General features: G+C 42.3%; 1 protein-coding gene across 8 annotated transcripts in view; it reads left to right on the top strand.

Moving 5' to 3' along the window:
• The window catches only part of RPRD2 (regulation of nuclear pre-mRNA domain containing 2), a 133,309-nt gene extending 113,028 nt beyond the window's left edge, over positions 1 to 20,281 (top strand). For 2 of the 8 annotated variants that reach the window (XM_066268047.1, XM_066268046.1), the window contains 5 exons: positions 3,819 to 4,101; positions 5,204 to 5,464; positions 9,375 to 9,575; positions 13,886 to 15,070; positions 15,211 to 15,442. In XM_066268047.1, the coding sequence (XP_066124144.1) occupies positions 3,819 to 4,101; positions 5,204 to 5,464; positions 9,375 to 9,575; positions 13,886 to 15,070; positions 15,211 to 15,299 (2,019 nt within the window). In that variant the 3' untranslated portion in view covers positions 15,300 to 15,442. Of the gene's footprint in view, positions 1 to 3,818; positions 4,102 to 5,203; positions 5,465 to 9,374; positions 9,576 to 13,885 lie in introns of all 8 variants that reach the window. The other 6 variants (XM_066268043.1, XM_066268042.1, XM_066268049.1 and 3 more) reach the window with 5 other exon arrangements.
• Positions 20,282 to 24,575: the final 4,294 nt, after the last annotated feature.

Genomic DNA, 24,575 nt, shown 5'->3' with positions numbered 1-24,575 from the left:
ACATAATCACTTATTTAATCATACCCTTGTATGTAGCCGGTCTCCAAACGCTTCCATCTCTCCACAGTAACCTCTCTGAGCTTTCTTTTTCTTGCTTAGGCCTCAGCGTCCCGCGCATTGCCTTTCTCCCACGAAGACATTTTTTTCACCCCATTTTAGTCCCATTTTCTTACTCTAGGCCATCAATGCTTCCGCTCAAGGTCCAGCTAATTAGGGTTTGGGGCTGCATTATTCAAAAAGGGAAGGAGGGGAGGGCCTTCTCAATTTTCTTGGACATAGGAAACAAAGCTATTGGTTTTTGTCAGATAATTCCAATATTGGCTTTACCTATTCTGATTCTGTTTCTGGTGCTTGTTTTTTTTATTTTTCGGTCATTTGGTCCTCTCTCTTGCATTTCTGTTGACTTTTTAATGAATGCTGGACATTGTATACGAACATATTTTTAAAGTCTTTGGATGATTAAAGTCTCTAGGGAGATACTGTGAGAGCTGATCATAATTATCAAATCTAAAAATGAACTGGTTTAAGGCTGAATTGCAATTTGGCAAGCCTTCCTCTGGTTCATTCTAGCTTCTAGAATGTAGTTTTCTCCCACTGAGAGTCTGGATGGTCACTAAGGCCCCTCCTCTGTGGCGTAGTTTGAGCTCTAATCCTTGTCTTTTCAGCACCAGTAGACTGCATTAAACTCCGCTTTGCTTTTCAGAGGTTTTCCCCTTGGCTTCTTAATTCTCTCTTAAGCAGCTTCAGAATTCAGCAAATATCTTGAAGGAAAGTACAGTAGCATACTCTTGAGCCTCTTTTATCCTTCCTTTTTGATCAGAATGTTGGCCTTTCTGGTATGATTTTTTCTTTATATCTAGCAGTGGCCCTCTGCCTTGTCCTTTTGCCTGAATTTTAAAATTCTTGCTCTCTCCCCAAAATCAGAACCCTGAGGAGCTAGCTGCTGAATGTTAGCTTAGCTCTCCTCATGATTTCCCCTGATGTAAGATTTGCCATTTAGGTTTTGGTTGCCTTAGCACTCTTCAATATATTTATGAGTGTGTGTGTGTGTCTGTCTGGCTTTCCTAGCTGTTCTTGGTGGAAGCATTACTCTACTACAAACTACTCAGTGATATTCAGAAGCAGAAGCTCAGTTCTAATACATTCTTTTCTGTTCCGTTCCATTTTTCTTTATAAGATTTTTTGAATAAGTAGACAAAATGATTCTGCAGTTGAATGGTCCAAGACTTTTAACAAAACAGGAAAAGACACACAACTTTAAGGCATTGGCAGTTAAGATAATCAAATAAATAGGATTTAAGTGAAGTGATCAAGGTTATCGTCAATAGTGGTACATCAGACAATAGTATGGTGGTTACCAGAGGGGGAGGGGGTCAAACATATGATGATGAAGAAGACTTGACCTTGGGTGGTGAGTGCACACTGCAGTGCACAGATGGTGTATTATAGAATTTACACTTAAAACTTATATGATCTTACTAAGCAATGTCACCCAATAAATTTAATAAGATAAAAAATTTTAAAATAGTGGTACATCGGATGGATTGATTGTGCCTTTGATGTGTGATGACAGTAGCACTTTACCTCTGTGGTCTTCCTTCTCAAAACTCATAACCCCTGTGTAATCGTGAGGTAAACATCAGAAAAATCTCAACTGACAGTCTATTACATACCTACCTGTCAAGGTCATAACACACAAGGAAAGTCTACTGCCACAAACAGAGGAGCCTAAGGAGATATGACTACTACATGTACTGTGGTGTCCTACATAGGATTCTGGAATAGAAAAGGGACCTTAGATAAAAACTGAGGATATCTGAATAAAGTATGGGCTTTAGTTAATAATAATAATTGGTTCACAGACATGACAAATATATCATTCTAATAATAGGGAAAATTGGGTATGGGATATATAGGAACTTTTAGTATTACCCTCACAGTTTTTTGTTTTTGTTTGTTTGTTTGATAGTGTTAGAGAGAGGGACAAATAGGTTTAGACAGACAGGAAGGGAGACAGATGAGAAGCATCAATTCTTTGTTGCGGCTCCTTAGTTGTTCATTGATTGATTTCTCATATGTGCTTTGACGGGGTGGGAGGGTCCTACAGCAGAGCAAGTGACGCCTTGCTCAAGCCAGTGACCTTTGGGCTCAAGCTAGCGACCATGGGGTCATGTTTATGATCCCTTGCTCAAGCCAGTGACCTCATGTGCTCAAGCCTGCTACCTCGGAGTTTTGAACCTGGGTCCTCCACATCCCAGTCTGACGCTCTACCCACTGCGCCACCTTCTGGTCAGGCACCTTCACAGTTATTTTGCATACCTAAACCTGTTATAAAATAAAAGTTTATTTTTTTGCCCTGGCCAGATAGCTCTGGTGGTTAGAACATCGTCCTGTAGCACATAGGTTGCTGGTTCAATCCCTGGTCAGGGCACACATAGGAAAAGATCAATGTTCCTGTTTCTCTTTCGCTCACTCCCTTCCTCTCTCTCAAATCAATAAAGTAAACATTAAATAATAATAATAATAAACAAATTTTTAAAATATTATGTTTATTTTTAAATACTGTCAATAGTATTTGACCTCCCAGGCTGTGCTTTATTTATGGATTTGGATTTTGTCTGTCTTCATAGTCTCCACAACCTGGAAAAGTGGCCAGCACATTCAGGCTCTTGATAAATATTGATTGGATGAATAGAAGAAAGCAAGAGAGAATGAATTACAGATAAGCTCTAGGCTTCTGATTCTGGCACCTGTGTAGATGACAATATTTACATACAAAGTACAAAAAGTAGGGATTGAGGCTATAGCCAGTTAGTTCAGTGGATAGAGCATCAGCCCGGCATATGGATGTCCCGGGTTCAATTCCCAGTCAGGGCATACAAGAAAAGCAACCATCCATTTCTTTCGTCCCCCCTCCTCCTTCTTTCCCTCTTCTTCTCCCGCAGCCAGTGTGTCAGTCTGAGTGTCGGCTTCAGATACTAAGGATAGCTTGGTTGATTTAAGCATCAGCCCCAGACAGCCATTGCTAGGTATATCCTAGTTGGGGTGCATGCGAGGGTCTGTCTCTCTTTTCTCTCCTCCTCTCACTTAAAAGAGAGAAAAAAAGTAGGAATTGGAAACTACTCCATGCTTGATAGCTGATAATGTATATACTTTTTAAAGATTTTGAAAAAATTATTATTCATTTTATTTTTTTTAATGTTTTATATTTATTTTTCTTTACAGGTACAGAGAGAGAGAGAGTCAGAGAGAGGGATAGATAGGGACAGACAGACGAACGGAGAAAGATGAGAAGTATCAATCATCAATTTTTCGTTGCAACACCTTCATTGTTCATTGATTGCTTTCTCATATGTGCCTTGACCGCGGGCCTTCAGCAGACTGAGTAACCCCTTGCTCGAGCCAGCAATCTTGGGTCCAAGCTGGTGAGCTTTTTGCTCAAGCCAGATGAGCCCGCGCTCAAGCTGGCAACCTCGGGTCTCAAACCTGGGTCCTTGGCATCCCAGTCAGACGCTCTATCCACTGCGCCACCGCCTGGTCAGGCTAAAAATTATTATTCATTTTAGAGAGAAGGGAGAGAGAAAGGGGGGTAGAGTGGAAGCATAAACTCATAGTAGTTGTTTCTCGTGTGTTCCTTGACTGGGCAAACCTGGGGTTTCGAACCAGCTACCTCAGCATTATCTAGGACACCTCCACAGATCAGGAGATAATATTTTCTTGTTTTGGATCAGTGATATAGTTAATGAGGAAATCTGATCAAAGTCAAAATGATAGCTTGGTTCTTTTCTGAAAGCAATAAACTATTCTTTTTCTCTCAGGCATACAAAACCTTTGCTAATCGGGTGAACAATTTAAAGAAAAAGCTGGATCAATTGAAGTCAACTCTTCCTGATCCAGAGGAATCACCAGTTCCTTCCCCAAGTATGGATGCTCCGTCCCCAACTGGTTCTGAGTCTCCTTTTCAGGGAATGGGAGGTGAGGAATCTCGGTCACCAGCCATGGGGAGTGAGAAATCTGCCACACCTGAGCCTGCAACAGATAATCGTGATGTGGAAGACATGGAACTCTCAGATGTGGAAGATGATGGGTCAAAAATCATTGGTATGTCATTATATGATTAGCGACAACTTGTTCCTTGTCTGTTGTTTTCCCACCAATGAATTTATCATGGGCAGATGTTAAAAGACATTTCAGTCCTTGTAAGAGCAGTGGTGAAGGATTTATTAAGCAGTCGTCCTTGGTCTGTGTTGTTCAAGGTGGTAGCCACTAGCTACCTGTGACTATTGAGTGTGTGAAAGGTGACTTGTCCAACTTGAGATGTGCTCTAATTATGAAAGGTATACACTGGATTCTAGAAACTTAGTACCCAGAAAAAGAATGAAAATATTTCATTAATATATTGAGATAAATACAACATTATTTAAATTAATTTTACCTTTTTTTTAATGTGGCTACTCAAAAATTTAAACTTTTATGTGTTGCTTGAGTTATATTTCTTTTGCACAGTACTGCTCTAGAGGAAGTAGCACTTATACTGGAATTCCTTGTTCTCTGTCACTCTTGACCTTGAAGATTCCAAAGCCACAGTTTGTCAACCACACCTTCAAAATTAAGTAGGATTGACGAATTGTTTCTCTGACACCCCTAGCTTTTGTAATTATTAAGAGAGTTTGACTTGTGTTGAATTTAAGGTACTGTCCATACAGAGCATAGCCTTTTAGGTATTAAAAAGCATCAAGAGTTAAAATTGCAGTTTCAGATGGACCCCCCAGTAGGCCAATTTCAGGAAGCCACAAAAAGATAGGATGTACATACAGAATTCATTCCTACTCTTTAGAAAGCTCTCAAGTTAACAAGAAAGACAGCATAATTTATGACATAAATATCATTACTGAAGGACAGGACACAAATGTGTACCAAATAATAATATGCTTCTAGAAATGTAAAAATTTAACAGAGATACTAAAAAGATACAAATAAATCATTAAAAGTAAGATAAAAGATGAATCTTAGAAATTCATTTAAGGTAGGAAGAATCATAAAGTATAGGGCTTTTTAAAAAAATCATGAAGTAAGTGGTTTTTCTCTAAAGCATACTTTTTTATTCCCAACTCAGGAAACAGTAGGACATACTGTTTCATACTGGAAGCAGAGTCTAGAAAGTAGTAAGATGCAGTGATATTTGCTTTTTTTATTTAAATAGTAGAGGACAGGAAGGAAAAACCTGTGGAGAAGTCAGCTGTATCCACTTCAGTGCCTGCAAAGCCAACAGAAAGTATTTCGAAGGCCTCTTTGTGTACCCCAGTGCCTGTGACCATGACAGCAACTCCACCTCTTCCAAAGCCTGTGACTACTTCCCTCCTGTCCCCTTCTCCAGCGCTGGCCTTGCCAAACCTGGCTAATGTGGATCTGGCAAAGATCAGTTCCATCCTTAGCAGCCTGACATCAGTCATGAAAAGTACTGGTAAGTAAGCCCAGTAAAGAAGACCTTCATCTTTCTAATTAAACCATCAGTTTGGCATTTAATTAAAAAAATAAAACCAGTACTTGTCATTTATAGAAAAGTTAGAAAACAAAGAGAATAAAATAAATATACTTCTGCTACCTTAAAGAAAATACTTATGTGTGTGTAACCTTGCAAGTGTATGTGTAGCTAAATGTTGGGAGATTATTTGTAATGATTTTTCTTTCAATAATTGGAGTATATTACATATAGTATCTTAAAATGAGCTGTTCAAAGTTTTATCTAGCCCTGGCCAGATGGTTCATTTGGTTACAGTGTCATCCCAATACACCAAGTTTTGATCCCTGGTCAGGCCACATATAAGAATCAGCAAGTGGCCTTATGGTGGTGCAGTGGATAGAGCCTTGACCTGGAACACTGAGGTTGCTGGTTCAGAACCCTGAGCTTGCCCAGTCAAGGTACATACAAGAAGCAACGACTACTAGTTGATACTCCCCACTTCTCTCTCCCCTTTCTCTCTTTCTTTCTCTAAAAATCAATAAATCTAAAAATAAAAAATATTGGCTCTGGCCAGTTTGCTCAGTGGAGAGAGTATCAGCCCACGTGCAGACGCCCTGGGTTCAATACCCAGTTAAGGCATGCATGAGAAGTGACCAACTGCTTCTCTTTCCCCCGCCCTTTTCTCTCTCTTCCCTTCTCACAGCCAGTGGCTTGTTTCAAGTGTCAGCCCAGGATACTGAAGATAACTCGGTTGGTCCTAGTGTCAGCCTCAGGCACTGAGGATAGCTTGGTTGATTCGAGCATCAGCCCCAGACTAGGGTTGCCAGATCCCGGTTGGAGCACATGTGGGAGTCTATCTCTCCATCTTACCTCCTTTCATTTAAGGAAGAAAACAAGTAACTAATGAGTGCGTGGATAGGTATAACAACAAATTGATATCTCTGAATAAATTAAAAAATTTAATTTAGCTATATAGATTTGATTATTTAAGCCTTTTTATTATTAGACATTCAGTATGTTTTCAATTTTTCACTGTTTAAAAGAAGACTGTAATGAACAACTCTGATGCTAAAATTTTGTGCACAACCATTCTATAAGGATTGATACATGGCTTTTTTTTTATGGAAATTTTAATGAAAATACAAAAGTAAAGCACCCTCACATACTCATTACTCGTCCTCAACTATAATATGTAAATACATGAAGTATTCAATCCTGATTATTTTGAAGAACATCCCTATTATTTTATTTCTGCATATGTATTTAAATATATTATTTCTAAAAGATAGATTTCTCCAAAAGATCAGCATTGGGATTTTATTTTTTATTTATTTATTTTTTATTGATTGATTTTTAGTGAGAGAGAGGAAAGGGGAGAGACAGACAGACAGGAACATGAGGCTGTTCCTTTATGTGCCCTGACCGGAGTCAAACTGGCATCTCTCTGCTTCGGGATGATGCTCTAACCCAGGGTCCCCAAACTACGACTCTGCAGGCCACATGCAGCCCCCTGAGGCCGTTTATCCGGCCCCCACCGCACTTCCAAAAGGGCCACCTTTTTCATTGGTGATCAGTGAGAGGAGCATAGTTCCCATTGAAATACTGGTCAGTTTGTTGATTTAAATTTACTTGTTCTTTATTTTAAATATGTATTTGTTCCCGTTTTGTTTTTTCACTTTAAAATATGTGCAGTGTGCATAGGGATTTGTTCATAGTTTTTTGGGGGTGTTTTTGTTTTGTTTTGTTTTTCATTTTTCTGAAGCTGGAAACAGGGAGAGACAGTCAGACAGACTCCCGCATGCGCCCGACCGGGATCCACCCAGCACGCCCACCATGGGGCGACGCTCTGCCCACCAGGGGGCGATGCTCTGCCCATCCTGGACGTCGCCATGTTGCGACCAGAGCCACTCTAGTGCCTGAAGCAGAGGACACAGAGCCATCCCCAGTGCCCGGGACAGCTTTGCTCCAATGGAGCCTTGGCTGCGGGAAGGGAAGAGAGAGACAGAGAGGAAAGCGCGGCGGAGGGGTGAGAAGCAAATGGGCGCTTCTCCTGTGCCCTGGCCGGGAATCGAACCCGGGTCCTCCGCACGCTAGGCCGACGCTCTACCACTGAGCCAACCGGCCAGGGCCATAGTTATTTTTTATAGTCCAACCCTCCAGTGGTCTGAGGAACAGTGAACTGGCCCTCTGTGTAAAAAGTTTGGGGACCCCTGCTTTAACCAACCAAGCCATCCGGTCAGGCAGCATTAGGTTTTTTAAAGTCTTTCATGTTATAACTAAAATGATCTCCGGAAATGTACTATTTATGTTCCAAACACTATGTTAAAAGTCCCCATTGTGCCTCAGCTTCCCCAAAACTTTTGTATATTATTTTTCTTTGTGAAATACCTGTTTATATTTTTTATCATAAAAAAATAAAAAATTATTTTCTTTTATATACTTTTTCATATGTTAAAACTCAAGCCAGTGTTTTAAAATGTAAAAGTGTAAAGGAGGTTTCATATATAATCTCATTTTATAGGCCATTTCAAAAGCAAAATCTTATTAATTGCATAAAATTATGTAATGACTGAATTATACAATTGCAATAGCTCAGGTCATAATCAGACAGCCAAGTTCTTGAGCATCTACCAGACTCTGAAGTGTAGGTTTCATTACTTAGAGAAGAAAGAAATAGTTAGATCCTAGGCCCTGGCCGGTTGGCTCAGTGGTAGAGCATCGGCCTGGCATGCAGGAGTCCCGGGTTCGATTCCCAGCCAGGGCACACAGGAGAAGCACGCATCTGCTTCTCTACCCAGCCCCGTCTCCTTCCTCTCTGTCTCTCTCTTCCCCTGCCACAGCCAAGGCTCCATTGGAGCAAAGATGGCCTGGGCGCTAAGGATGGCTCTGTGGCCTCTACCTCAGGCGCTAGAATGGCTCTGGTTGCAACAGAGCAACGCCCCAGATGGGCAGAGCATCGCCCCCTGGTGGGCATGCCGGGTGGATCCCAGTCAGGCGCATGCGGGAGTCTGTTTGACTGCCTCCCCGTTTCCAACTTCAGAAAAAAACAAAACAAAAAAGAAATAGTTAGATCCTTAGTCTCTTTCTCTTGGAGCTCTCAAAACTAATGGGCTGTGCCTTGACCTGTGGTAGCACAGTGGATAAAGTGTCGCTGAGGTTGCCAGTTTGAAATCCTGTGCTTGCCCAGTCAAGGCACTTACAAAAAGCGACTTGATGCTTCCTGCTCCTCTCCCCACCCCATCTCACTTTCTCTCTCTCTCTCTCTCTCTCTCTCTCTCTCTTTCTCTCTTCTCCCCCTTTATCTGAAGTCAATAAGTTTTTTAAAAAAGTTAAAAAAAAAACTAATGGACTGTACATACGAGAAAAATCTAATACTTGTTAATTTTAGGCATGTTCCAACTAAACAAGAGCATATCTTCATCTAATTTTCTAAAAAAGGTTTTTTTTAACAGAGACAGTCAGAGAGAGGGATAGATAGGGACAGACAGGAACAGAGAGAGATGAGAAGCATCAATCATCAGTTTTTCGTTGTGACACCTTAGTTATTCATTGACTGCTTTCTCATATGTGCCTTGACTGTGGGCCCTCAGCAGACTGAGTAACCCCTTCCTTGAGCCAATGACCTTGGGTCCAAGCTGGTGAGCTTTGCTCAAACCAGATGAGCCTGCACTCAAGCTGGTGACCTCGGGGTCTCGAACCTGGGTCCTTCCCATCCCAGTCCGATGCTCTATCCACTGTGCCACCGCCTGGTCAGGCTTCAGATTTTTTTGTATAAGCCATGATATAACATTTCTGAATCAATCACAGAAGAATTCCTATTAAACATACCAAACTCATTTGAATGGAAAGTGTCATAGATTTAAAGGTCATTTTGAATTGCATTTTCTTGAGTTAATCTTTCTGCCACCAGGGGTCAGTCCTGCACCAAGACTGTCTCCAGGAACTCCTACAAGTCCCAGCAACCTTTCTAGTGGCCTGAAAACACCTGCACCTGCCACAACAACACCTCACAACCCTTTGGCAAATATCCTCTCGAAGGTGGAGATCACCCCAGAGAGCATTCTGTCCGCTCTTTCCAAAACCCAGACACAGTCAGCTCCTACACTGCAAGGTAAACTGCCATGTGCCAGAGGAACTTGAACTGTATGTGCTTGTCTCTGCTTAATCCTGGATTCCATAGCTGAGTATTCCAGAGCCATGAAATATATAATACAGTTAACTCATTATTCTCTTTATATTTATCATTATGAGCTGGCATTTATAGAATTACATAATGTCAGATGAAAGAGGCATTGAATATCATCTAGTCTCCTTTTCAGGTGAGGAAATTAAGGCTCAGTGAGGGGATGTGACCTGCGTAAGGTCACACATATACCTACCTATTCAGTGATGAGCTGAGGCTAAAAGCCAGATTTCTTGACTGGAGTCCAGTATTCTTTCACCCATGCCATGAAGCCCTAGGGGCTCCATTTATTTCAGCTCTTAGTACAAGATAGTATATGCTGAGGTTTACATACATATTTTAATGTTAACTAAAGCTAAAGAAAATAAGAAAGGTTAGTCTGCTATCAAATATTAAATATGATTGCCTCATTTATGTCCTAGTTTATAGAGGCCTCTATTTATGGATATATAGTACATCTTTTTTACTTTTGTCTATGTATATAATCTCTCTTCAGCTTTGTTAATTAATCTGTTTTGTATCTAAAACTATTTGCTTCTAATGATTTTTTCCCCATAAAAGTTACCTGTTTTCTGTTCTCAGACCTTCCAGATACCTACACAACCATTTTTTATTTTATTTTATTTTATTTTTTTAATTTAGTGAGAGAAGGGGAGGCAGAGACAAACTCCTGCATGTGCCCCAACCAGGATCCACCCGGCAAGCCCACTAGGGGACAATTATCTGCCCATCTGGGGCCCTTGCTCCATTGCAACCAGAGCCATTTTTTAGCTCCTGAGGCGGAGGCCATGGAGCCGTCCTCAGTGCTCGAGGCCAACTTGCTCTAATCGAGCCATGCTGCAGGAGGGGAGGAGAAGATAGAGAAAAGAGAGAGTGGAGGAGGGGTAGAGAAGCAGATAGGCACTTCTCCTGTGTGCCCTGACCAGGAATCAAACCTGGGACTTCCACACGCTGGGCTGATGCTCTACCACTGAGCAAACTGCCCAGCACCATCACAACCTTTTAAAATGTTTCAGTATAATTATGCAATGAATTACAAGTACCAGAACAGTATCTTTATGGTGATTTGCTCTGTATCAGTAGTTCTCAACCAGGAAGCTTCCAGGGAACATTTAGCAATGTCTGAAGACATTTTTGCTTGTCATAACTGGGGTGGTGATGGGAATGCTACTGCATCTAGGCGTAGAGGCCAGGGTAGCTGCTGAACATTCTACAGTGCACATGATAGCCCCAGCCAAAAAGAATTATCCAGCTCAAATGTCAGTAGTGCTGAGGTTAAGAAACCCTGCTTTATATGAATAGAAAGCAGTACAGGTATTAATTTTATTTCCTAAGCTGTTCTCTAAGTGGATCAGCCAACCACTGTATTATATAGAACTTTGTTTTAAGAGACAGGAGCCCTGGCCGGTTGGCTCAGTGGTAGAGCGTCGGCCTAGCGTGCGGAGGACCCGGGTTCGATTCCCGGCCAGGGCACACAGGAGAAGCGCCCATTTGCTTCTCCACCCCTCCGCCGCGCTTTCCTCTGTGGGCGTGCCGGGTGGATCCTGGTCGGGCGCATGCGGGAGTCTGTCTGACTGTCTCCCTGTTTCCAGCTTCAGAAAACTGAAAAAAAAAAAAGAGACAGGAGAATTTTGTTACATAAAACTAAATACCCTGTGTGTTGGCACCAGCAATAAAGAATTAATGATAATACTATAACACATTTTATACCACTAATATCAGAGATAATTAGTTTAAGAAATTGGCATGTTTATGATTCTCTCTTCTAATCTGATAGGTACAATAAAAATCTTGAACTCACTTGTTTTCACTTCTTATATAGATGTAATACATTATAAAGAAGTTCCCCCCCTCAGCAAATTGTTGCAACAATATCATGTGGACTTTCTCGTCAGACAAAATTTCATCAGAACAGTAGGAACCCCAAAAACAACCTTTATAGCATAAGAGGATAGTTCATCACCTTTCATTTTCTTACAGAAAGTCATTCTCCTTGACTTTTAAGAGAACTGTGACAGCTTAAATAGATGTTTCTTCAATGACTGTAAAGGAAATCTCTTAGAACTTTGCTCTAGTTGTGTCATTCACAGCCTTTATTGGCAGATTTTCAACACAAAAGAGGGACTTGAGTGGGCAAAGGGCTGTAGAGTACAGCTTTAAGAAAGCCGTAAGATTTAAGAAAATTAATATTTAGTGGCATAAGACCTTCACCTATTGCTAGAAATCTAAGTAGTATCTTTATTTTTTTATTATTTATTTTTAGGGAGAAGAGGGGAGGCAGAGAGACAGACTCCTCCTGCATGTGTCCCAACTGGGATCCACCTGTCAAGCCCACTAGGGGTCAATGTTCTGCCCATTCGGGCCGTTGTTCCTTTGCAACTGGAGTCATTTTTTAGTGCGTGAGGCAAAGGCCATGGAGCCATCCTCAGCGCCTGGAGCCAGCCTGGGGCCAACTTGCCCAAGCCAATCAAGCCATAGTTGCAGGAGGGAAGGAGAGAGAGAGAAGGGGGAGGGATGGAGAAGCAGATGGGCACTTCTCCTGTGTGCCCTGACTGGGAATCAAACCTGGGACATCCCTACACTGGGCAGACGCTCTACTGCTGAGCCAACCAGCCAGTGCCTTTGAGTAGTATCGTTCTTAACAAGATGGTCTTTTGAAGAATTTATCTCACAATATCTGAAAAATATGCTGAAATATCTTTTTAAAATCATATGACATTATATATCACATTCTAGTGCTTTGAGGACTTCTGGTAAGAACAGTGACTACTAAAATTTTAAATCGTATTATTAGAAGAGAGAAAATTATATAGCTAGGAAACTTTTTGGAAGTGAAACATTTTTCAGGAGGATAATTGAAATAAACAATATTTAATTATTTGGATATTACTGACGATTGGATAATAATAAAAACCATGCACCATTGTATAGAAGTAGATGGCAGTTAAAAATGTTACATAGATGAAACCTTAAAACTCTGAAATCTTTTAGCAAATATGAATTAAAATTAGAATTTTGAAGAAACATTAATTGGAGTATTACATGAGCCCTGGCCAGGTAGCTCAGTTGAATACTAGCATCATCCTGATGTCCCAAGATTGCAGGTTCAGTCCCCAGTTGGGGCACATATAAGAGTCAACCAGTGAATGCATAAATGGGTGGAACAACAAATCAGTGTTTCTCTCTCTTTCGCTCCCTCTCCCTTCTCTTTCTCTCAAAGCAATAAATTAAGGGGAAAAAAAGAAATACTACATGAAATATTTTCTTTCCCCATATTATGAAGGAGCAGTTTTAGTATATAACTAAAAGCTGTAAGTTTGGGTAAAGTATGCGCAAGTTTTCATTTATGACCAGAAAATTTCAAAATATGATTGAAATTTTAGGACCTTTTGTTATCTTTTTGTCAAGTGTTTTTCTAAAAAATTTGTGCAGGAACAGTTTGCTTTGGTGCACTTCAGCCTTTACCCCAAAGAATTTTTTCTCAGGACTTCTGAGAAGGTTTGATCTATCAGTGAGTAGGGTTGAATGTTAACAGTGTCAACTTGGGCAGACCAATAATCTTGAATTTTCCCAGCTATAAGGTGGGGACCGTAGGTTTTCTTGTAAAAGGATCAGAGCCTTTGATGGTTTAGCTTTATAAGCCTTTGTGGTGTATGTTTATTATTGCTACATTGTACAACCAAAAATGATAGCTTAGAGCATTGTTTCCTCAAAGGTAACACCAGTCTAGCAAGAGATGCTTCTTGAAAAAAGTGTCCCTGTTCAAATGAATTTCTGCAATTTGCACATGTTATCTCCATCTTGAGAATGACAGTGTACTTTAAGTTATTAGAAACAATTATGGAGGTTGAAAAGGAAGAGCAGAAATAGGGGCTTAAGGTGTTATTTTAAGAATAATTTTGCTTCCTTTCTTTTTCTCTTTTGTCTTGTTTAAACTATGAATGATTCTGACACGAAAATCCCCCTTCCTGTTGTCTTTTATTGTGCCGTGTAGGACTTGTTTCATGACTGTACTAGAAACATTTCAGTGATTTGCTGTCTTTATATTGATAAATAAGTCCAGTGTTTTCTACGACACATAGCAATTGCTTGTTTGGTCTGGATTCCGTTTGGGCTCATGTTTTAATGTTTATCTGGTTCTCACTGGAATGAATGAGAATATTCAGTTAGCCTAAATTGTTTTTATTGTATGGTAGGGAGTTGTTCTTTTTTAACTCCTCTAATGTTTGTTTCTATAGGCCTGTCATCTTTACTTCAGAGTGTTACTGGGAACCCGGTTCCAGCCAGTGAAGCTGCACCCCAGAGCACTTCAGCTTCCCCTGCCAACACCACCACAGTCTCTAGCATCAAAGGAAGAAATCTGCCCTCTAATACCCAATCCTTTATTCCCAAAAGCTTCAACTATTCTCCTAATTCATCAACATCTGAAGTCTCTTCAACTTCAGCCAGCAAGGCCTCCATAGGGCAAAGCCCAGGGCTCCCAAACACTACTTTCAAACTGCCATCCAATCCTCTGGGGTTTACAGGCACCCACAGTACTAGCCCTGCTGCGCCACCTGCTGAAGTTGCCATGTGCCAATCTTCGGAGGTCTCCAAACCAAAGCTGGAGTCCGAGTCCACCTCCCCAAGCCTAGAAATGAAGATCCATAACTTCTTAAAAGGAAATCCTGGTTTCAGTGGCTTAAACTTAAACATCCCAATCCTGAGCAGTTTGGGGTCCAGTGCCCCAGCAGAAAGCCATTCCTCAGACTTCCAGCGTGGCCCTACTAGCACTTCAATCGACAACATTGATGGAACCCCCGTACGAGATGAACGCAGTGGAACGCCCACCCAAGATGAGATGATGGACAAACCCACATCCAGCAACGTAGATACCATGTCCCTTCTTTCTAAGATCATTAGCTCTGGTTCTTCAACACCCAGCAGCACTAGATCACCACCCCCTGGGAGAGAGGAAAGCTACCCCCGGGAACTCTCCAATTCTGTGTCTACATATCGACCCTTTGGCCTGGACAGTGAATCACCCTATAAGCAGCCTCCTGATGGAATGGAGAGACCATCTTCCCTGATGGACTCTTCACAGGAAAAGTTCTTTCCAGATACTTCTTTCCAGGAAGATGAGGATTATCGAGACTTTGAGTATTCTGGGCCTCCACCCTCTGCTATGATGAACCTAGAGAAGAAACCAGCCAAATCTATCCTGAAATCCAGCAAGCTTTCTGATAGCACCGAGTACCAGCCAATCTTATCCAGTTACAGCCACAGAGCCCAAGAATTTGGGGTAAAGTCTGCCTTCCCTCCAGCTGTAAGGGCCCTTCTGGACTCTGGTGAGAACTGTGACCTCCTCTCATCCTCCCCTGGGCTCTTTAGTGCCTTCAACATAAGAGGGAGTGAACCTGGGTCTGACCGGTCACCATCACCGAGTAAGAATGGTTCATTTTTCACCCCTGACTCCAACCACAGTAGCTTGTCTCAGTCTACTACTGGGCATCTCAGTTTGCCACAGAAGCAGTACCCAGACTCTCCTCACCCAGTTCCACATCATTCCCTTTTTTCTCCGCAGAATACCCTTGCCACTCCCACGGGCCATCCTCCCACATCAGGCATGGAGAAAGTCCTGGCCTCCACCATTTCTACCACGTCAACGATTGAGTTTAAGAATATGCTTAAAAACGCCTCCCGAAAGCCCTCAGATGATAAGCATTTTGGTCAGGCCCCCAGCAAGGGCACTCCGAGTGATGGTGCCAGTCTCTCAAACCTCACCCAGCCCAACTTGACCGCCACTGAGCAGCAGCAACAGGAAGAGCACTACCGCATAGAAACCCGGGTCTCCTCCTCCTGCCTAGACTTGCCTGACAGCACTGAAGAAAAAGGGGCCCCTATAGAAACCTTGGGTTATCATAATGCATCCAATAGGAGGATGCCTGGGGAGCCCATACAGACAGTAGAGTCCATCCGAGTTACTGGGAAGGGAAATAGAGGACATGGGCGTGAGGCTTCAAGGGGGGGTTGGTTTGACCTGAGCACCTCAGGCAGCTCTTTCGACAATGGCCCCTCCAGTGCCTCTGAGTTGGCATCTCTTGGGGGTGGGGGCAGCGGAGGCCTCACTGGCTTTAAAGCAGCTCCATACAAGGAACGGGCAGCCCAGTTTCAGGAAAGTGTCGGCAGCTTTCGTTCCAACAGTTTCAACTCAACATTTGAGCATCATCTTCCCCCATCCCCTTTGGAACATGGGACAGCTTTCCAGAGAGAGCCAGTGGGGCCATCGTCTGCCCCACCTGCCCCTCCTAAGGATCACGGTGGTATCTTCTCTCGAGATGCACCCACTCACCTGCCCTCTGTGGATCTTTCGAACCCCTTCACAAAGGAAGCAGCCTTGACCCATGCTGCCCCACCCCCTCCTCCTGGAGAGCACAGCGGAGTTCCTTTCCCCACCCCACCCCCGCCACCCCCAGGGGAACACAGCAGCAGTGGTGGGAGTGCTGTCCCCTTTTCTACTCCACCCCCACCTCCCTCTGTTGACCACTCTGGGGTTGTGCCCTTCTCAGCCCCACCATTGGCAGAGCATGGAGTGTCAGGGGCAGTGGCAGTATTTCCCAAGGACCATAGTTCCCTCCTTCAAGGGACCCTGGCTGAGCATTTTGGGGTACTCACAGGACCCAGGGACCATGGGGGCCCCACTCAACGGGACCTCAACGGCCCTGGCCTCAGCCGTGTGCGGGAGAGCCTGAGCCTGGCCTCTCATTCTCTGGAGCACCTGGGCCCAGCCCATGGAGGAGGTGGGGGAGGCAGCAGCAGCGGTGGCCTCCCCTTGGGTCCCTCACACAGAGACACCATCAGCCGGAGTGGTATGATTTTGCGGAATCCCCGGCCGGACTTTCGGCCTAGGGAACCTTTTCTCGGCAGAGACCCGTTTCACAGTTTAAAGAGACCCAGGCCACCTTTTGTTAGGGGCCCTCCATTCTTTGCACCAAAACGCCCATTCTTCCCTCCCAGGTACTGATGGAAACCAAGGGAAAGGCATTTTAAACAATCTAGAGAGCTTTGGAAGTAGGATTTTGGTTTATTGTTGTTTTTGTTTTCCCTCCTTTGATTTATTATTTTTTTATGACCAAGGGCATCCCTTCTAAAGTAGAAAGTCATATATGCTTAAATTTCACTAATCCATCCATTCCTCCTTCCCACTGCACTTACTTACCTTCCCCAAGTTGTTTGTATTTTAGGGGGGAGGGCAGGCAAACACAACCAAAGCCACTTCCTTTGGCTGGGAGTTTTGAGGGATGGGGAGGAAAAGGGATCTATATTCCATCTATTGAAGAGTATTACTACATTTGAAATAAAACTTCCACCAGTACAGATAATAATGTGCAATGTTGGGATGTTATTTTGGGTTTGGTTGATTATCAGTAGTCAATGGAAGGATTCTTGTCCCCTTCTCTCTCCAGCTAAGTTCACTGCTCTACCCAGCTTGACTCCCTTCCCTGTGTGCTCTGTGCCCTGCCGACAGCCAAGAGATGTTGCAAGGGAAGAAATGTGAAAGACCTTTTATCTGTCAGGCTGTTTTGTCTTTAAAGGCATGTTGGAGTTGAGTTCTTTAGCTTCCTCCTAAAATCTTCATTTAAAAAATAAAAAGTCAGCTTCTTCTTCCAAAGTAACTATCAGGCAGTAACTTTGAGGACATAAAGGTCTCATTCTATCCTAGTAAAAAATTTTCCTCTTTATTTTTGGAATGAAAGAGAGTGAGCTGGATATAGTTTTGAGGTAAATATAAGGAATAACTACAATACGGAGAGAGAAAGAACCATTAGCAGCAGTGTGCTGTGATCTGCCCATCTTTCATAAACGAGAGAAGGGAAGATGTTTCTGAGATAGTTTCACTCATCCTGCACCAAGCTCTTCCTGCTTTTCTTGACTTTCTCAGTTTTCACTTTTACTGTGGCCAGAAAGTCACTACAGTTGACAAATTGTACAGAGGTGCAACTGTAACATTATACCTGTATTTTTAAATGTAAGAAGTAGACATTTTTTACCATGGTGCCTCCCTAACATAAGTAATATTTGTTGGTATATTTCAGCAAAGGTTAACTGTAAGGAAAGGGAATTATTTTATCTTTCCTTTCCCTCACACTCATCCTGTATTCACCCCGCTCTTGGTATATCAAAGGTTCAACAGCATCTTTCTTTATATTGTACCTGTTCAGATGTGTCTTAGTGACCGCTGAGTACTTTTTAGATGTATCTTTACAGAGAAACAGGAGGACCTGATCAATAAAATTTACCCCACTCTATAGCAGCCCATCACGTATCAAGGCTAAGCCTTATCCTCGTCTCACATTCCCAATAGGAAATAAAGGGTGTTTCTGCTCTTAGTCATTTCACATGAGAAGAAAGCTCTCTTCTCTCTGAACTGAAAGGCTTCTTTCTACAGCCAGTGCTGGGAAAAAGACAGTCAAAGAATTTTGAGTGTTTTTATTTAGGGACACTGAAAAGCAAATGTTGCTTTACTATTTTTTATTTAGTGTCTTACCCTAGGGTACACACTGGTAATTCCAGCTAGCTGAGTAAAACATGTGTTGAGTATTTTAGAGAATCCTGGTAAGTTTCGTATTTTCTACCAGGTTAGTATAGAACTAACTATAGGAAGTATGGGGATTGCTTTGGATTCCTGCAGTGAAATACTGAAGGTGAGGGAGAGGGCAATGTAGTGACAGAAGGTGATGCTTTGTCTCAATAAACTTGCTTTTAAGATAAAGAGTAGCTTAAACCAGGTGTGTGTCCGAGTTTGGGAGCTGTGTGGTTTATTCCATGTTCTTTACCTTGACTCACTTATTCTTTAGTTAGGATGCTGCAAGTCATTCATTTCCCTAATGCATTTCTGGTCCCAAGCCAACTGTTGTTTCTTTCTTTGACCTCAGACCTCTCTGCCCTGTGGCTCTCCCCACAGAAATGCATGATACCATGACCTTGTATGTGGAATGGGGTATATAGTGTAGCAAAGCGAAGAAACAGTGTAGTTACATTGAGTCTTCAGACATGTGTTTAGGGAAAAGTGTAAGTAGGAGAGTGGGGGTGGGAAGGGGGGAATTCTATTTGACAACTGAAATAGAATTTTTTTTTTGCAGAAATTAAGTGGGATGTTTTTCATTCTAGAATTAAAGAATGTGAATTCTTTCTGCTGCTCTTGTTTAAGCTAAAAGTAGTGTTTACTTGAAAAGGCTCTCTGATTATTTGGTTTCGTAAGGAAATGTAGGGATGTCAGAAAAGTGGCTTCCTGAATGTTGGGGCAGAACAGTTGTCCTCAGAAGTATGATGGCTAACACATGACGGGAAGACCTCGTACAGTTTTAAAGATGGACTTGTAAGGGTTGGGATTTTTGTGGGCTGTTGTTTTTTAAGCCACAAAATCTTCAAAGCTCTTTTCAGAATGGAAGTAAGGATTTGTATTTCTGTCAGCTGTTAACTTTAAGGAAATCTGTCTACAGCAGTAAATGAAGACGACAATGTATATATGTGATATAGTGAAACAAAACATTCTGGTATTCATAACGTGAAACAAAGGGGGTTTATTCTTTCTGTGTCTGTGATTTAAAACTCCGTGCCCATGCTCTGACTTTTGTATTCCAACCTGAGTTTAAAAAAATAAAATAAACGATATTTTTTAAAGAAAGCATAACATAGTGTGTCTTGGAAAGGACATGATTCACATGAACTCAGTATGCAAAGTTGTTACTAAGGTCCTTGGTGCTCACTGTAAAATCACAGACAGAGAATTGGTGGGGGTCACGAATACACTGGTACCACTTACAACTCAGTGATACAGCAATATTTTGTAAGAGTTACTCTTCAGTGAGCTTAGATGAAAGTTCTCCCTGCTTCCCTTTGCCCTCCTAAATGTTGAGAGTAAATAGAAAATGGTTTGATTTTAGGGAGGGTAAAATGATCAGAGAGTAGGACTTTTATACTTTTTGATCCCAGGAATACAATGTTTGTGACATATATGGTACAGCAAACCTATCTAGATAATGTGAATATGCTAAACTTCCTAATTGCAGAATATTCACTATCCTGAAATTACTGGTTTATGCAGAATAAGCTTCAGCTGTTACTGTTTTGAAGCCGCTGTAAATTACTGCTTTTTCCCCTTTTTTCCTCTCCTACCCCCTTTTTGAATGGGCGGGGTGCCTGTTAAGATTAAAATTAGAGATGTTGGATTGATATTCTCACGTGTTCAGTGTGGAAAACAAAAGTACATGATTAGAGGCAAGAACAGTGAAATCCTTTTGAAATGTGTATTAATATCACTTAATAAAATAACTAGTTCTAAAGGTTTGACATTTTTCTTTGAGACTTGGGGCTTTAACCCAGGGCCCTGGCTTCTCTGATGAGTGCAAAGAGGAGAAAACTTCTCCAGGAGCTGAAACTGCTGCTCTGTGGTACAGACCTGTGGTTGGGAAACCTAAATTTTCTCCAGCAAAGGCCCGACATGACTGTCCAGGGCTGAAGGTGAACCCAACTACAGAATGCAGAAAGAAAAGCCTGGATATATCTCTGAAGATGCGATTGGATTGGCTTTTGGTATAAGAGTGGGAGGGGGGATAGAGGAGGTGGTGGGTGCACCCGCGCATTTCAGAGGCACACAGAGATGCCACGGACCACCCATCTTGTCCTTGGTGACCACTTGCTCTTTTCTCTTCTAGCCATTCCTTTCTTTTTTTGTCTGTTTGTCCCTAATATGTTTTTGTTTTCCAGTTTAATAAAGTATGGTTTCCTTTGTTGTGTGGTTGACTCTTCCCCTCACATTGATCTTGTCCAGCTGTCCCCTTTGACTTCTGCACTTGGTGTCACTGAAGGCAATCTGAGCTTCCAAGAACTTCATGATCTTATGGGTTTTCTGTTTGATCCTTTGTGTAATTCAGTTTTGGAAAGGGATGATGGGTGGGGTGAGATCAAAGATGTTCAGAGAGTGGCTGATAATGGGAGTGGGCTATACTGTATGGATAATTATTTGTGTATGTCTTCAAAAAGTACAATTGTGAGCACAGAAGCATTTTTAAAACAATCATATAATTGGGGGGGGGCGGTGAGTATCCTGGCCAATTCTTTGCCCACATCTACCTTTCTTGCTGCACACTGGCAATCTACAGAAACCACACTTAACCCTTCTCTCTTGTCCCACCCCTTTTTCATAACCCTGGGAGGCTTAATGAATGGAATGTTGGCTTTAAGGGATAGAGAGAGTCACGGCATCTAGATCAGGCCTGGGTCACTGGCAGGGTAAAGGCTCTAAATAGCAACCTCAATTACATCAAGTTACATATATGTCACCAAAAATTAAGAAATAGTAGTGGCCTGGGGGCACACCCAATAGGGTGTGCTGACTGACTACTGCTGGAATCTGACTCATCCTTTCTTCCTTGTCCCCTTTTGGGTCCTTGACTTGCCCACCTGATTCTTGTCTCCACCCCCAAGGAAGCAATAGCATTTAGACTTTCTCATTCGCCTTTATGGACATGTTGGAAATGGATTCTCCCTAAATTGTTTTTAAGCCAATCTGGTATAGGAGGGATGTGTTAACGCGTTATGTATGTAGACATAGTAACGCAAACACCATCCGAAAGGATTTAGGGCATTGGGGTGTTTCTCATACTTGTTTATGAGTAACTATAGTCAAATCTGGCCAGCTGCTGCTCCCGATTGCTGAATAATAACTCACTGAGGCTGCATAATCAAAGCTAGAGGGATGTGAGATATTAGCTCCTACATAAACATCCTGTTTGCCCTTCCTCCATGTAAAGAGAAGCACATGCTTCAAAGGAAAAGCAAATCAAGTGCAATGTAAAACTAGCAAATTACTTCTAACTGCTAGGGAAGAACAGAAGAAACCTTTTATAAGTATGAGAGGAAGGGGATAAGATATCTATTTAGAAATTAATACTGTAGTTACTTTATGGTTCATTTATTTTTTCCTTTCCCTTTGTGCTTTCCGTAGCAAGAGTCAAAAGTTGAGGGTAACAGCTGTGGTGGAGGGACTAGTGAGCAGGGCCAACAGAGAAAACAAATACAGCTTGTAGCCCTGGCCGGTTGGCTCAGCGGTAGAGCGTCGGTCTAGCGTGCGGGGGACCCGGGTTCGATTCCCGGCCAGGGCACATAGAAGAAGCGCCCATTTGCTTCTTCACCCCCCCCCTCCTTCCTCTCTGTCTCTTCCCCTCCCGCAGCCAAGGCTCCATTGGAGCAAAGATGGCCCGGGCACTGGGGATGGCTCTTTGGCCTCTGCCCCAGGCGCTAGAGTGGCTCTGGTCCCGGCAGAGCGACCCCCTGGAGGGGCAGAGCATCGCCCCCTGGTGGGCGTGCCAGGTGGATTCCGGTCGGGCGCATGCGGGAGTCTGTCTGTCTCCCCGTTTCCAGCTTCAGAAAAATACAAAAAAAAGAAAAAGAAAGAAAAAGAAATACAGCTTGTAGCTTTTTGTGTTTGACTCAAAAGGGGTGTTGGCTAAACCAGTTCACCCTGGACCTGTAGGGATTCATGGCAAAACTCGATGTTCCAGCAACTTCCTTTCTCATCTGTATTGGTTTTCTCTTATTTTTGACAATTACTCAAGTCTTTTGCTGTACTATATGTGGAAGAGATAAAGAGGACTTGACACTTGGGGTATTTCAGTTGGAATGTGTAGAAAGAAAGGAGATGGGCAGCATCTAGTGCTTTAGTTTTGCCTTCCTCTGGCTAGGAATCCTTTGTTACCTACATGAAACATTTAAGGTCTCTCAGGCAGCCAATCATTGCCAAGGGCAATGGAGATTAGTAAAGGATTAATTCGAAATCTTGGTTATTGGGTAGTGGGCCTCAGTTGTGTATTGCCTTCTATAGATGTATCTAGGACCTTTCAGAGTAGCTTGTTCTTTCCTTTGTTTTTGACTTCAGCATTGAACCTAAGTTGGCATCCCTGCACTGGCTCCTGTGTTGGGGTTACTCCCCCAGGCCTTGACCTGACAAATCAGGGCTATTTAAAAGGTAAAAGCAGAGATGGCTGTTCCCTTATTTCTTTTCTACAAACTCAGGAGATGTCTTGGGGAAGGGAATTCTTAGAGATTTTAGGTGAGCCCAAGGCTTTGATTTCAAAGCAAAATTGAACTTACCCTATGTTCCTGATAGGAAACTTCTTCCTCTTTATTCAGCAAATTTAGCTGGACTTTTTCTCTTAGTGGCATCTTAAAGTAATGTGAAAGCAAAAAGCTTGGCCCCATCCTAGATCATTATTACTAAGGGGAAAAAACTATTTTTAGTAGTTGCTTCCCGTATGTGCCTTGACCAGGCAAGCCCAGGGACTCGAACCAGCAACCTCAGTGTTCCAGGTCAATGCTTTATCCACTGAGCCACCAGAGGTCAGGCTGGAAAAAACTATTTTAGTACACACCTAATCCCCACATCACCTGTTGTTGTCCCTGTAGCCACTTGGCTAGTTCTGTGAACCTCAAAAGCATTTGGTGGCAGTGATATAAATCTTTCTTTATACATTTTATCTGAAAAATTTTTAACCCCAATATCTTTTCTATCTTTGATACAGGGGATTTTGCTTCTAAGAGCTAAGATAGATTTGGAGGTATGTGTTGATCTGATGACAAGTGAAATGGACTTAACCTTCAGTGGAGAGCATTCTTACATACAGTTGAAGATTATAACAATACCACCTCAATCAAGGCTTTAGCTAACTTAGGATGTCTATTCTAAAAGTAGAGTAAATCCGAGAATTTCCCAAAACTTAAGGGTGTAGGATACCCTTGACTGAGGATTCCCTTTTCCCTAGACTTCTGTGAAATCTGGTTTTATTTCCTTAATACTTCTTTTTCCTTATCCTAAGTCTGCTAGAGAAAATTTGGTAAATGCCTCTTTTCTTGGCTTTTTATGGGATGCCCCCTCCAACCTATATTGAAGGCCTATTTGGCCCCAAAGGCTCCAAGTAGTGTACTTGGGGAGTAAGCAGAGCTGTGATACCAAATGTAATGCATTCTGACTAGTCCGGTGTCTCAGAGCATGGCATAGTACAGGCTTTGGATTCAAAAGGTTGGGGCTTCTCTGGGGTAATTTTCCATGTTATGGAGGACACATAAGAACTACTACTTGTCAGGGTTGTTCTAATAATAAGATACTGAAGGCAACACTTGGCACATAGTCTGATGATAATCTGTGGAAGGGAAGAGCAGTTTTAGGGATGTTTCCTGAGGCTGACATGCTAGGCACAATTCAAAAGTTGTAGAACTGGCAAAAAGAAAAGCTAGCTTGCTTTTGCTGGCTTGCTTGCTATAGGGGGATGAAAGGGATAATTTGACATTTCATCCTTCCTCCACTGCAACACAAGTTACATAGGTGATGTTGTAGCAGGTGATTGATCAGCATCCCAGACCACACAGCTTTGTGCATTTCACATGGTGAGCAGTCAGTAAATGTTTGACAGATGAGTGCTGAGAGCTGCCATAACAGTGGAGCTTGTTTGTCCCACCATCCCTATACTATTCCCACAAGGTAGAATGATTAAAGAATGTGTGTGTCAGTATATATATCCTTTGACGTTTCAAGTTAATACAGTGCTTAGTACATTATTAATTCAATAATTATTTATTGAGCACCTATCACTGTTGCCTGCAATGTAACACTTCCTTGTCCCTTTATTGCAGAGCTATGGGGAAAGTTCTGCCTGCTGTCACATTTTGTGAATGCCATTTAAAAATTCTTACTGCCTTTTCCCAACTGCGTGTGTGTGCGCGTGCACACACACACACACAAACACACACACACAGTAATCCATCCTCTTCCACAATCTTGTCTATTTCTTTTTGTATTTCAGGGCGTGCGTCTAACATATCAAAAGATGGAGCCAAGATCCAGAGTGGTGCCTGTGACTCAGATCAACTGCTGTCTTTCCCAGACAGAAC

Source organism: Saccopteryx bilineata, chromosome 3 (assembly GCF_036850765.1).
Source record: "Saccopteryx bilineata isolate mSacBil1 chromosome 3, mSacBil1_pri_phased_curated, whole genome shotgun sequence".
Classification (NCBI taxonomy): domain Eukaryota; kingdom Metazoa; phylum Chordata; class Mammalia; order Chiroptera; family Emballonuridae; genus Saccopteryx; species Saccopteryx bilineata.
Note: the sequence above shows the minus strand (reverse complement) of the source record. Positions and strands in the feature narration are given on the sequence as shown.